This window comes from Hoplias malabaricus, chromosome Y, assembly GCF_029633855.1.
Source record: "Hoplias malabaricus isolate fHopMal1 chromosome Y, fHopMal1.hap1, whole genome shotgun sequence".
NCBI classification, from domain to species: domain Eukaryota; kingdom Metazoa; phylum Chordata; class Actinopteri; order Characiformes; family Erythrinidae; genus Hoplias; species Hoplias malabaricus.
This window is the reverse complement of record NC_089820.1, coordinates 56,967,802-56,982,600: the sequence shown is the minus strand read 5'-3', so window position 1 is coordinate 56,982,600 and position 14,799 is coordinate 56,967,802. Positions and strand designations below refer to the sequence as shown.

The 14,799-nt window shown below is 39.2% G+C and overlaps 1 protein-coding gene across 1 annotated transcript in view; it reads left to right on the top strand.

Annotated features, from left to right (window-relative positions):
* Window positions 1-106: 106 nt before the first annotated feature.
* LOC136678475 (uncharacterized) overlaps window positions 107-14,799 on the top strand; it is a 59,592-nt gene continuing 44,899 nt past the window's right edge. Inside the window, exons 1-2 of the mRNA XM_066656528.1 lie at window positions 107-187; window positions 647-775. Of these exons, the coding sequence (XP_066512625.1) occupies window positions 182-187; window positions 647-775 (135 nt within the window). The 5' untranslated portion in view covers window positions 107-181. The remainder of the gene's footprint in view (window positions 188-646; window positions 776-14,799) is intronic.

Sequence of the window (14,799 nt, the reverse complement as noted above, 5' to 3'; positions counted from 1 at the left end):
ATATTATATAATATATTATTATTTAGTAATAATATTTTTAATGATAGTTTCACTTTCTCAAAACTTATTGCACTCCTCCGGGTGTCTGTCTGTGAGGAGTGTGGTGTGTTCTGGTGTGTTCTGCTGTGTCTGCGTGGGTTTCCTCCAGGTGCTCCAGTTTCCTCCCACAGTCCAAAAACACATGTTGGTAGGTGGGTTGGCGACTCAAATGTGTCTGTAGGTGTGAGTGTGAGATTGTGTGTTGCCCTGTGAATAATAAATACTAATAAATACTTAGGCTACTCTTGTTGTCTTTTTACCTTAAAATTACAGCTCCAAGGTTATTGTGATTGTGATTGTGAAGTCTGTAATATGGAGAACAGAGCCTCTGTCTTTGCTAATCATGGCTCAGAACTGCAGACAGTACACTATGTAACACTTGGAGGATGGTAGGAAATCAACCCCCTCCCTCCCCCTCTCTGTTAATTTCAGGACACTGATTAATATAGGTGTTCTCTTGTGCAGTATGTATAGAGCTGTGATGCTGCTGTCTCATTCAGGATCAATAAATGTATATATCATTAGAAAAGACTAAGATGGTCACTGGTGAAAGCTGAGGTGATGTGGAATAAAATCATTTCCTAATCATGACTTTTGATTCTTCCAGAACTATCCTGAATACACCCTGGAGATTCAAGCTGCAGATTGGATGGGTACTGGCCTCACAGCCTTTGCAAAAGCTATCATTACTGTAACTGACAGCAACGACAATGCACCCAAATTTGAGAAGACCTCGGTAAAGCACTTCACTGAATACTATGGTTTACAGAAAACTGACTGAACTTACTGGTTTAGATTTAAATGTATTTGAATCCTGAATCATATCTCAGTGTGTTGTGTTCAAACTAAGGAAAGTGATTCTTTATTAAGACTTTTTTTTTTCTTTCAGTACAACGTGTCTGTCCCAGAGAATACTGTGGGAGCTGTGGTGGTGAAGATGGCGGTGACTGATAGAGATGAATGTCAGACTCCTGCCTGGACAGCCAAGTTCAGGATAATTCCAGGAGACAGCAGTGGAGTTTTCAGCGTTAGCACAGGACCAAACAAACAGGAGGGCATCATTACCACTGTTAAGGTAGCACTGACACCACTTCAAACCGTCAGCTGAATAAACCCTGGGGCGTCTTAGTTCTTGAGTTCACTGGCTTTTCTTCTGTGTTCCTCCAGCCTCTGGACTTTGAGACAAACCCAAAGTACACTCTGTTGGTGGTTGTGGAGAACGACGTTCCTTTTGCTAAACCCATGCCCACGTCCACTGCCACAGTCACTGTGAACGTCCTGGATGTGAATGAAGCTCCAGTGTTTGATCCACAGGTGAAAGAGGTTTCTGTACCTGAAGATGCAGCTGTTGGTTCTCAGCTGACTGTGTTCACCGCCACTGATCCAGACACAGCGAGGGCTCAGACCGTGACGTAAGAGCCACCAACCATAACCCTTATTACTAAATGTGATGGACATATCATTCAGATCATTTATTCTGCTGTGATAAATCATCATTTTTAACTTGTAGATTCTTGTTATAACTAAATATGTTTTGTACAGCTATTTTTAAAAGAACACTAGGTGTGGTATTTTTCCTTAAAATCTAACACAAAACACTAAATCTAACCCCAAACCTTAAATTCTGAAACTAATTACTCATTCTAACCCTTAAACTTAATTTTTAAACCTAAATCTTGAGCCCTAATTGAGATTTAAAAATTGGACAGCTTCAAAATCATGGTGATGCTCCACTGAGCTGTAAGAGGGAGAATAGAGCCTCTGTTGTTGCTACCTTGGGATCAGCACTGCAGGAACTACACTATGTAACTGTTGGTAGAGGGTAGGGGACCCCCCACCTCCCCCTTGACTTCTTGACAGTGATGTAAAAGTGAATTACACTGTACAGCTGCAGGGGGAGCACAGGAGCAAAAATACAGAATCTTACCTATTGTTGCTTTAAAGGAACACTATGTAAGATTTGGATGTTTTGCTCCTGGGGCTCCCCCTAGTGTAATTCGTATTTATAGCACAGTACTGAAATTAATCAACTACATATCTCTGCAGGCCGGAGGCCCGCAAGTGGGAGGGGCGTACGCAGCAGGTGGGCGATCTATGTTTTGTGGGAAGGCGAATGTAGGAAAAGCAGCCTTTGTGACTTGAAAAAAGGGCATAGTTTCTCTCCAACAGAACTAGGTACCCTCCACTAGTTATAGTTTAAAATATTAGGTTTCAGTGAAAATGAAATACATAGCACTTCTGATATTTTAATTATATATTTTTGGTAATTGATTATGGGGTGAACTGCAAACTTATGAAATTCATTAGGTCTCTCATGTCTACAATCATTATTTTAATTTGATTACAGAATTATAGGACTATATTATTTGTTTTGTACTCAGCACAGTATTGGATTATAATCAGTTTAAATGTGTAAACCCTTAAGTAACACTATAGAAAATGGCCCACTGTTCAAATAAATATTTAAAGCAGCTCCTTTCCATTAATGGACATGGGACAAATGGTGCTAATCATTTGCAAATAATCATAATATTTAGCAAACCTACCATGAGCACTCAGTCATAGTGGGTGTATATGACAATAGAGTCAGTGCATGTAGCTACAAGATGAACTTAATAAGATGGAAGTTCACTGTAATGTAGTTATGGTATAATGAATTCCAAGATAGTGATGCAATCTTTCAGGAAATTTGGCTCAACTTAAAACTAAGAATATAAACAGACGTTCAGAGAAGTTCACTGTACTTCATCTAGTTCCTTTGCATGGTTTTAAATGATTCTTTATAGAAGTTTGTCCTTGTTGTAGAGTATTATGTATTACACTTTGTGTTCAGATAATCACATATGCTTTGATTTGGCATCAGAACCAGGTCCTGGAACACCCTCCTCACAAAATTAGTTGAATCAAGTTGTTTGAACAGGTAGAATAGGATCAGAATTAGATAACACTGGCTCAGACTGTCAGAAAGCCTCGCTTTCTTCTTACCTGGATTGTGCATGTGAATCTGTAGAAGGACTATCATTCCTTTATTCATTCATTGTCTGAAACTGCTTTTACAATTAAGGGTCACAGTGGGTCCAGTCCAGAGCCTAACCAGAATCACAGGGCGACACACACACACACACACACACACACACATTCACTCACACTGATTCGCCAATCCACCTACCAACTCCTCACAGACAGTCACATGGAGTGTGGCTCAAACGCACAACCTCCAGGTCCCTGGAGCTGTGTGACTGCATCACTACCTGCCGCATCATCACGCTATCAATTTATTTTTATATAGTTCATTTATTCAGTTTATTTCAGAAATAAACCATATGTACAAATATTTGAGGACAAATGTGTAATGAATGTATTCTACATTAAGTTGCACCCATAACTAACACAGATGTGCAAACGTGCACACACTGCCTCCCTGTAGAGAAATCCCTTTAGAGAAATACTGACAATAGAATTGGATTCTCTGGAGTAGAGAAACATGAACCTAATGCCAGGTGAGGAATATATAGCACCCCAGCACTGAGCTGTGCTGCTGAACCCATATTTACTGTCCTGTCTCTTGTTAGGAAGTGAGTAGTAGCCTATATGTAAGCAAACATTATCATTCTCAGTACATGTGGTCTCAGTTAAACGGTTATTCTCTTTTTAAGAGTGCTTAAAGTGTTCTTCCGCGCTCATTTGGAGCTGTACAGTTGACGTGGAGCTGTACGGCCGACTTGGAGCTGTACCGCCCACTTGGACCTGCCTCCGGCCTGCAGAGATACCCTTCTCAAATTAATGGGGAGCTGGAGGGAGTGAGGGTGGTTCCCTGCCCTCCTCCAAAACTTACATAGTGCTGTTTCAGCAGTGCCGAGCCTAAAGTGACAAAATTATATAGTGTTCCTTTAAGTCTTAAAAAGCCTGCTCGTTTTCTTGGACTTTCTCTCACATAAAGAAGCACTGATATTGATTGTGTATCTGCTGTTTGTTGTAGGTATCGTGTAAGTGCTGATGCTGCTGGTTGGCTGAGTGTTGATGGAGAGACTGGAGTCGTCAAAGTGAAGAGCCCCATGGACAGAGAGTCAGATTTTGTGAAAGATGGAAAATACAGAGCTCTGATCCTGGCCGTGGACGATGGTAACTCTTTGTTGTTTTGCTTTATTTACTTTAAAAACATGCTGTAGCTTTTTCTAATAGACTTCACACATTTACAGATCTGGTTCCAGCCACTGGTACAGGAACCCTCCTGATAAATGTGGAGGATGTGAATGATAACTCTCCTGTTATTGAAGAGAGGATGATCACAGTGTGCAGTAAGGAGCCAGCTCCAGTGCTGCTGTCTGTGACGGATAAAGATGGGACTGGTTTTGCTGCTCCGTTTAAGGTGGCGCTCCAAGGAGAAAGTAGGAACCACTGGAGAGCCGAGATGGACAAATATGGTAAGCTCTTTATTAAGTGACTTCTTGACAAAAACAAAATTGAATTTGAGAACAAAGTCATGTGAAAAATAACCAAAAATTAAAAAATAACACAAGTTTATACATAAAACGTATATAAAATATATTAATTACAGTACGACATGAAATACTGAAATACTAAATACTTTATGCTTTTATTTTTTTTTTTTTTTAAACAAATCCTGAGTGTATTTGAAACAGTGCAGAACTTACATTTTGGCTCCTCTTCCCCAGTGTTAAACTTACGGTTGAGTTTTAAGGCCACGGTGATGAAAAAAAAAAAAAGATAAATAAGAGAATAAAGTCAGAATTCTGAGAATATTCTCTGAATAAATCTGAGAAAAATTGTCCACAAGACTCCATCACATTACAGTTCGGACTCGTGCAATAAACTAAAGCCTTATGCATCGTCAGTCAGAGGGTGCACTGATGGGAGTTAGTCGTCATGTCGTGTGGATGCAATAAATAAATAATTCTGTTCACTTCACTGACTGCTTCTTTCACAACTCACTCATGGTGCACAGACTGTGAGTCTGTCTGTCTACACATTATAATAAATATTAACCCAAAACAGTGTTTCTCTAAATATTCTGACTTTATTCTCTGAATAATACTGACTTTTTTTACTTAAATATTCAGAGATTATTCACAGAATTCTGACTTTATTCTCAGAATCTTTTTTTTTTTTCCAACGCCGTGGCCCTAAAGCTTCGTCATATTAACTTCATCAGTTAAAGCAGAAAAATATAAATAATGCGAAACTTAATTTAGGAAAACACTTTTAACTTTCTTTTTCATCTTACATTAGGGTTTGGAGCATGATGCTGTGTTTTAGACAGAAATCAAAGAATTAAAATTCTGGGGTTTTGAACCCCTTAATAACGTCTTATATTATAATTTGTTGAATATATTATAAATGAGGGCGGCACGGTGGCGCAGCAGGTAGTGTCGCAGTCACACAGTTCCAGGGACCTGGAGGTTGTGGGTTCGATTCCTGCTCCGGGTGACTGTCTGTGAGGAGTTGGTGTGTTCTCCCTGTGTCCGCATGGGTTTCCTCCAGGTGCTCCGGTTTCCTCCCACATTCCAAAAACACACGTTAGTAGGTGGATTGGCGACTCAAAAGTGTCCGTAGGTGTGAGTGAATGTGTTTCTGTGTTGCCCTGTGAAGGACTGGCTCCCCCTCCAGGGTGTATTCCTGCCTTGCGCCCAATGATTCCAGGTAGGCTCTGGACCCACTGCGACCCTGAATTGGATAAGCGGTTACAAAAAATGAATGAATATTATAAATGGTTTTTGTTCCTCGAGGAAACAGTTAAATAGCTCCACATTGGTGACATTAATCAGCTGCTGCTCCATTTGTTTAAATCTGCACTTTCTCTTTGGTCCTAAAATTGACTTTATTTTATTTGGTCACAAAAATTTAGGCAGCGTTCTACATTTCACTTTGTTGTAATCCTACTTTTCTCACAACGTTCATATTTCTTTGTAATGGATTATTGTTCAATGTTGTTCTGCTGTAGGAACTGGAATTGTCCTCAGTCCTAACACTGCACTGGAGCAGGGAAAATACAACATTGTTCTGAGGGTGTATGACAACGGCCTCCAGTATCAGGACAACACTGTTCTAGCCACTGTATATGAATGCATAGGAGAAGTGGAGTATTTTTGTCTGAAGGACAAAAGAGAAGTGGCTCATTTTACTTAAAACCCAATTACCAACTTCAGCAAAAACATATTTTGATTTCTTTGGAGTAATAAGAAGGAAAGTATAATCATTGTCAGATTTTCAATTTCAAGTTGATTTTTAATTTGTTTTTTTTATACTTTATTTACGTTGTGGTTTTCAACATTATCTTATTGTTTGCTGCAGAATTGTTTCACAGTTCAGTAACTGCTTTAATGTGTGGTTAATGTTCAAACATCTTTTCTCATTCTTCTGTATTCATTTCACTAGTCAATTAAATCAATTTAATTTATACATTTCTATAGTGGTGTGTAAAAATGTGCCTGTGTCTTATTCAGCGTATTTGCACGTGTGGTTTAAGAAAACTTAAGGTGTCACTGAATAATAGAACTCTTTTTCTTCTGTTTTTGAGTTTTGTAAGTTTTTCGTTTACTGATTCACCAGTTACTAACATCTAAATCACAACTCAGCTTCCATAAAGAGGGAAATCTTCTGGTGAACACACACACACACACACCCTAAGTGGTGGGCCGTTAGATCAGCAGGTAGGGTTTGTTCCTCAAGGGCACTTCAGCCTTGGTTATGAAGGAGGATATAGTGCTTTTTCCTGTTGGTTCCTGGGATTGAACCAGAGCTTTCAGCCCCAGCCTGCTTCTCTAACCCAGTGGTTCCCAAACTTTATTTGCAGCACCTCTGTGTTTATCTGTGGCAGTGAGCACACACTAGTGCAGTGGGGCAGTGAACACACACCAGGAAGGTGAGCATTTGGGGGATTAAGAGCTTTGCACAAGAGCATCTCAGTAATAGATGTTGAGGGAGGAGACATTTCAAGCCTAATTCTCTAGACATTTGGCCATGGCTAAGGAAGTGACTTAATTAATTACTACCAAGGTCTGCAGTAGTCAGTGTTCAGTCTAAAGTGTGGAATCAATGTGAAACTGCCATTGATGGCTACTGTATATTTAAAGTACTGTACTGGGCTCTGAGCTGTCCAATTTCAGTAATATTTATAGATTTGTTTTTATCGTGAAAGAACGCAACAACTGCACCATTAAAGGTGAAAAAGAAAATCCAAATGAAACGATTGCTCATTTTTAACTCTGGTATCTCAAACAGATATTTTGGTATCTGAATTTCGTCTACCGAATTTGAGCAACTTCGAAATATATTATTTGAATTTTTTTGAGCTTGAATTTTTTTATCTGAATTTATTAACCTTGAATAACAGTGAAAATTCTTAAATTCATGAGTTATATTCAAGGGCAATTATATTCAGATGCATAATTTCAGTGCAAAAAAATTCAGTACTACAAATTCAAAGGTGGTAATATTTCAAAGTCTGAGACAGATTTCCTTCCATAGACCTCCTACTGAGTCACACCATACAGCTCTGTGCTCTGTTACTTTAATGTGGCGAGCACCAGAAGGAGAAAGAGGTTTCTTAGCTTTACTGCTATTCCTGAACCCACCTGGTGGAGCATCACAGAAACTGCACTTTTATTGACACAAACCAGAACTCCCACACCCACGAAAAATAGCCCAAGGTCATTAATTGCCATACACATCTCGGTCATGGTGGCCACCCACAATAACAATGCATCACTGACATCACAAACCAGAAACAGTAAGAGCAACACATCACTGACTAAATTAAACCATTAATAACTATAACATCTAAGCATGAACAAAAACAGTCCCATGAGCCTCTGCTCCAGTGGCACCTCCCATTGACTGCCACAATATGATAAAAACAAAGCCCAGTACAGTACTTTAAATATACAGTAGCCATCAATGGCAGTTTCACATTGATTCCACACTTTAGACTGAACACTGACTACTGCAGACCTTGGTAGTAATTAATTAAGTCACTTCCTTAGCCATGGCCAAATGTCTAGAGAATTAGGCTTGAAATGTCTCCTCCCTCAACATCTATTACTGAGATGCTCTTGTGCAAAGCTCTTAATCCCCCAAATGCTCACCTTCCTGGTGTGTGTTCACTGCCCCACTGCACTAGTGTGTGCTCACTGCCACAGATAAACACAGAGGTGCTGCAAATAAAGTTTGGGAACCACTGGGTTAGAGAAGCAGGCTGGGGCTGAAAGCTCTGGTTCAATCCCAGGAACCGACAGGAAAAAGCACTATATCCCCCTTCATAACCAAGGCTGAAGTGCCCTTGAGAAACAAACCCTACCTGCTGATCTAACGGCCCACCACTTAGGGTGTGTGTGTGTGTGTGTTCACCAGAATATCTCCCTCTTTATGGAAGCTGAGTTGTGATTTAGATGTTAGTAACTGGTGAATCAGTAAACGAAAAACTTACAAAACTCAAAAACAGAAGAAAAAGAGTTCTATTATTCAGTGACACCTTAAGATTTCTTAAACCACACGTGCAAATACGCTGAATAAGACACAGGCACATTTTTACACACCACTACAGAAATGTAATTGATTTAATTGACTAGTGAAATGAATACAGAAGAATGAGAAAAGATGTTTGAAAATTAACCACACATTAAAGCAGTTACTGAACTGTGAAACAATTCTGCAGCAAACAATAAGATAATGTTGAAAACCACAACGTAAATAAAGTATAAAAAACTAATTAAAAATCAACTTGAAATTGAAAATCTGACAATGATTATATTTTCCTTCTTATTACTCCAAAGAAATCAAAATATGTTTTTGCTGAAGTTTGTAATTGGGTTTTAAGTAAAATGAGCCACTTCTCTTTTGTCCTTCAGACAAAAATACTCCACTTCTCCTATGCATTCATATACAGCGGCTAGAACAGTGTTGTCCTGATACTGGAGAAGTTGTCATACACCCTCAGAACAATGTTGTATTCTCCCTGCTCCAGTGCAGTGTTAGGACTGAGGACAATTCCAGTTCCTACAGCAGAACAACATTGAACAATAATCCATTACAAAGAAATATGAACATTGTGAGAAAAGTAGGATTACAACAAAGTGAAATGTAGAACGCTGCCTAAATTTTTGTGGCCAAATAAAATAAAGTCAATTTTAGGACCAAAGAGAAAGTGCAGATTTAAACAAATGGAGCAGCAGCTGATTAATGTCACCAATGTGGAGCTATTTCACTGTTTCCTCGAGGAACAAAACCATTTATAATATATTCAACAAGTTATAATATAAGACGTTACTAAGGGGTTCAAAACCCCAGAATTTTAATTCTTTGATTTCTGTCTAAAACACAGCATCATGCTCCAAACCCTAATGTAAGATGAAAAAGAAAGTTAAAAGTGTTTTCCTGAGATTAAGTTTCACATTATTTATATTTTTCTGCTTTAACTGATTCAGTTAATACGACGGAGCTTTTTTTTAATAGTGTTGAAAAAAACAACAACAACAAGATTCCGAAAATAAAGTCAGAATTCTGAGAATAATCTCTGAATATTTGAGTAAAAAAAAGTCAGTATTATTCATAGAATAAAGTCAGAATATTTAGAGAAACACTGTTTGGGTTATTATTTATTATAATGTGTAGACAGACAGACTCAGTCTGTGCACCATGAGTGAGTTGTGAAAGAAGCAGTCAGTGAAGTGAACAGAATTGTTTTTGTAAACGCATCCACACGACATGACGATTAACTCCCATCAGTTCAACCCCTGACTGCGATGCATAAGGCTTTAGTTTATTGCAGGAGTCTGAGCCGTAACACGATGGAGCCTCGTGGATGCCAGAGTTCCACTCGTTCTGGATCCATCATTTTTCGTGATCATTAATTGTATCATGTGAAACTACATGCCATGGGATCGTGCACTGATTCAGGGTTTAACTCTTATAAATCCAGGCCTTTTTTCCATTTTCCGTCTGAAACTACATAACCCAAATCTAGAGGCTATCTGTTCAGGCAGTGAATAAACTAGAGGCATTATCATGATTTATTTTTACAGAAAACCCTTCAAATTTGTAAAAGAAACAATTTTGAGATCCTGAAATATATAAGTGGTGAAAAGCTTATGAAAACCACAAAAAAATGTAGGCGCTTTTCTTATTTTTGAAAAAAAAATGTTAGTGACTATAAACTGAAACTTTTTATTTTAAAGTGTGTCTCCAGGGGTCTATTTTCACAGTCTAAAATTTGGAGTTGATACCTCATACTGATTTGAAGTTATTGCAGCTGGAGCAGACAGTGGACAGATGGCCTCTCCAAGTTCTCCATAAGGAATATTATAATTTTTTCTGCAAAAATAAAGTAATACTGAGTTCCGTTCTTACCGAAGTGGCCCTTTAAATCCCATCCCGGAAAGCCGCGACGGATTGGCTGGGAGCGCTAGGCAGCGGCTTCGCGGCGCAGGCGATATTTAAAGGTCCTGAGTGAGGGAAATAAAGAAATATAAGCTCTCAGAACACGTTTATTGACTTGATTACTGTTTGTGGAGCCTCTTGCAGTTAAACAGAACCGTTTGAGTCTCTCTCGCGGCGTCTGCGTCTGTTTAGCGACCAAATTTAGCGCTTTAGCAGAGCGCTAACAGGAAGACCTCGCTTTTGCCCGCCTCCACAGCTGTGCGCATCATTTTTTTCACAGAGGTATGACTCATAGCGGCTTCAGAGGTGTGTGGCTGCAGAGAACAAAGAAGGAGGAGTGAAAGAAATTACGGTTCTCTGCGAGCGAGATTTTTAAAACATTTTCGTATTTTGTCAGAAGATTTTTCTGGACCAGCACTCTTGACACAAACATGAGGATTATACGCGAACGGTTTCCCGGAAAGACTCACATTTGGTCTCGTTTGGAAGAAGAAAGCTCAAAATAAGTGAAGCGATGAAAATTGTTTGTTTTGGCGGTGTTTGTGCGGCGATTAAATATGCGCGATTTCTGGCCCGCCGGCGGGCCAGAGCCTTAGAACCACTAGTCACACAGTGGTCCTGATGTGGAAGAGAACTGAGTGTTTATTCCTGAAATCTATACCATAGTATGACTTAAGCAACACACTACATTCCACAATTACACTGTGTCTGCCCCATTGTACGTGCAGCGAGTTATTCAGAGAGTATTCTCAGAATTCTGACTTTATTCTCTTATTTATCTTGTTTATTTATTTTTTTCATCACCGTGGCCTTAAAACTCAACCGTAAGTTAAACACTGGGGAAGAGGAGCCAAAATGTAAGTTCTGCACTGTTTCAAATACACTCAGGATTTGTTTAAAAATAATAATAATAATAATAATAATAATAATAAAACATAAAGTATTTAGTATTTCAGTATTTCATGTCGTACTGTAATTAATATATTTGATATATGTTTTATTTTTGAACTTGTGTTGTGTTAAATTTGAATGTTTGTTTATATTTTTCACCTTACTTTGTTCTCAAATTCAATTTTGTTTTTGTCAAGAAGTCACATAGTAAAGCGCTTACCATTTTTGTCCATCTCGGCCCTCCAGTGGTCCCTACTTTCTCCTTGGAGCTCCACCTTAAATGGAGCAGCAAAACCAGGCCCGTCTTTATCCGTCACAGACAGCAGCACTGGAGCTGGCTCCTTACTGCACACTGTTATCATCCTCTCTTCAATAACAGGAGAGTTATCATTCACATCCTCCACATTTATCAGGAGGGTTCCTGTACCAGTGGCTGGAACCTCATCTGTAAATGTGTGAAGTCTATTAGGAAAAGCTACAGCATGTTTTTTTTCACTTTGACGACTCCAGTCTCTCCATCAACACTCAGCCAACCAGCAGCATCAGCACCTACACGATACCTACAACAAACAGCAGATACACAATCAATATCAGTGCTTCTTTATCTGAGAGAAAGTCCCTGGAAACAAGCAGGCTTTTTAAGACTGAAAGGAACACTATATAATTTTGTCACTTTAGGCTCAGCACTGCTGAAACAGCACTATGTAAGTTTTGGAGGAGGGCAGAGAACCACCCCCACTCTCTCCAGCTCCCGAATGATTTCAGTACTGTGCTGTAAATACAAATTACACTAGGGGGAGCCCCGGGAGCAAAACATCCAAATCTCACATAGTATTCCTTTAAAGCAACACTAGGTAAGATTCTGTAGTTTTGCTCCTGTGCTCCCCCTGCAGCTGTTTAGTGTAATTCACAGTGTGTAATTCACATCACTTTCAAGAAGTCAAGGAGAAGGTGGGGGTCCCCTACCCTCTACCAACAGTTACCAACAGTATTTGTGAAATCACAAGAATGATTCTCAATAGAAGAGAACATTTTTTTTTTTCTGTGTGCACTCCAAACACAAACCTAAGGGTGCTTTATATAAAATATAAACTATAGACAGGCATTTCATTGTCATTTCACAGCAGTTCAACAACATTTAGTTTCTGCATTTAACCCTTCTGTGGCAGAGAGTTTTTGCACACCACCTGTGTGTAACATTACATGATGGAGACCTGAAGTACTGAGCCATTGAAATCTTACAACAAGCCAGAACTACAGCATTTTGTCTCCTCGGTTCCCAAACACTTTGTAAGATGTTAGTAAAAAGAGAGTTGATGCAACACACTAATAAACATGACCCTGTCCCTGCTTTATGTAACATGTCATTAGCTTTCAATTCAAAATCAGCTAATGTTTTATAACATTTAAAATGTATTTTTTGTGCTATTTACAATTAAATATAGGGTTTAATCGATTTGCACATCATTACATGGTCATTATTATATTTCCAGTAAAAGAAAAGTTTAATGCCTGCAACTGCCAGGGCTACTTTTTCAAGGTCAGGTCCCGTGTTTCTCAGCTGTGGTGATGAATCAGTCAAATTACAGACTCCTTATTCATGGTGTATGTTCATATATTATACAAATATACATATAAATACGAAGACAAACATAAACTAAACCTCTTGTTTTTACTAAAACTAATATTACTTCTTTTTCCGAACTGAAATTTTACTGGTGTTTTGTTGCTGTTGCTGTGTGTCCGTCTGTGTGCACAAGCAGAAACATCTAGAACACTGAACACAAACAGGAGAACCCTACCTGCAACTGCCAGGACATCTTTTTCAAGGTCAGGTCCCGTGTTTCTCAGCTGTGGTGATGAATCAGCCTCAGGGTTCAAAGCCTGGAATAAGGAACAATATTTAAATAGAAATGCATCATTAGGAAATGGTTTCAATATGAAATTTCAGTCATAAATATACACTATAATCCCTAATTCTCATTTACTCAATTTACCCACATTATACTCACCTGGAGCAAAGCCAGAAGGACATTAAAAATCATCTTACACTCTGCAGTCATCACTGACCAACAGCTTTGGTTTAAATTCAGAAACATGAAGAAGTTCAGAGGTTTTAATCTGTGTGGTTCAGTCTGTGAGTTCCTGTCTGACAATTTTTTACCTTTTTTTCCTAACCACAGATTGCCTTATTCTGTGAATTTAAAACCACAGGAAACAGGAACTGCAGCTTTGCAAACACATTATAAGCAGTAAAATAAAAAAAGTTTTACACCTACAACAGCCTGGGCTGCTTTTTCAGGGTCAGGTCCCGTGTCGCTCGGCCGTGGTGATGAATCAGCCTCTGGGCTCTAGCCCTAGCACAAGGACAAGAATTTATATAGAAACTCAACCTTATAAACCTGTTAACATTAAAGTATTGTTTTAAATGAGCAGTTTAATTATACTCACCTGGAGCATAACCAGGGGGACGCTAAAGATCATCTCACACTCTGCAGCTGTCACTGACCAACAGGTTTGAAATTTAAATTCAGAAACATTCAAAAAGCTCATAAGATGTGTTTTTTTTTTAAACTGAAAACCACAGTTACTTGCTGAGTTGAAAACCACAGGTAAGAACTGTCTCTACTGTCCAGGGAAGGCATTCAGCAACAAAAGCCTTAGTGAAGTCAGGAAGGTAAATCATCATCACTCCACCTCACCCTCAATCCCCTGATCATCCCTAAGTATTGAATGGAGGACAATCATTCCAGAGAATCCAACACCACTTCTCCACTACCAGCCTTTAACTGGCATCAGGCTTTTATCTGCCTCTGAGAGTCCTACTCTATTGGCAACACTTATCTACAGGGTCTGGACAAGCTCTGTGTGCATCTGCACATTTGTGTCAGCAATGGCTCAAAATTAAAGCAAACATTTGGACATACAGCGTATATACGATGATTAAAAAACACTACATAATATATTTACCTTAGAATTACAGCTTCCAAAACATTGTGATGCTCCACTGAGCTGGAATAGAGAGAATAGAGCCTCTGTCTTTGCCATTTTGTAAAGTGTTGTAAAAATGAATTACACTAGGGGGCGACACAGGAGAAAAACCCCAAATCTAACCCAGTGTCCTGCAAAGACAACTCTAACCATTAGGCCATGGTCAGCACCACATGAAGATTTCCACACGTCGAACAAGACATTCACTGCATTGTATTTGCATTGTTCTTAATCTATGAATGCCACTCCAGACCACTCAGGGGTTTATAGCCTGATCATCCTGGTTTCCTCCACACGTTGGTAGATGGATTGGTGACTCAAATGTGTCTGTAGCTGTGAGTGTGTGAGTGAATGTGTGAGTGTATGAATGAATGTGTGAGTGTGTGTCGCCTTGTGAAGGACTGGCGCCCCCTCCAGGGTGTGTTCCTGCCTTGCGCCTTGTGATTCTGGGTAGGCTCCGGACTCACCGCTGCCCTGAACTGG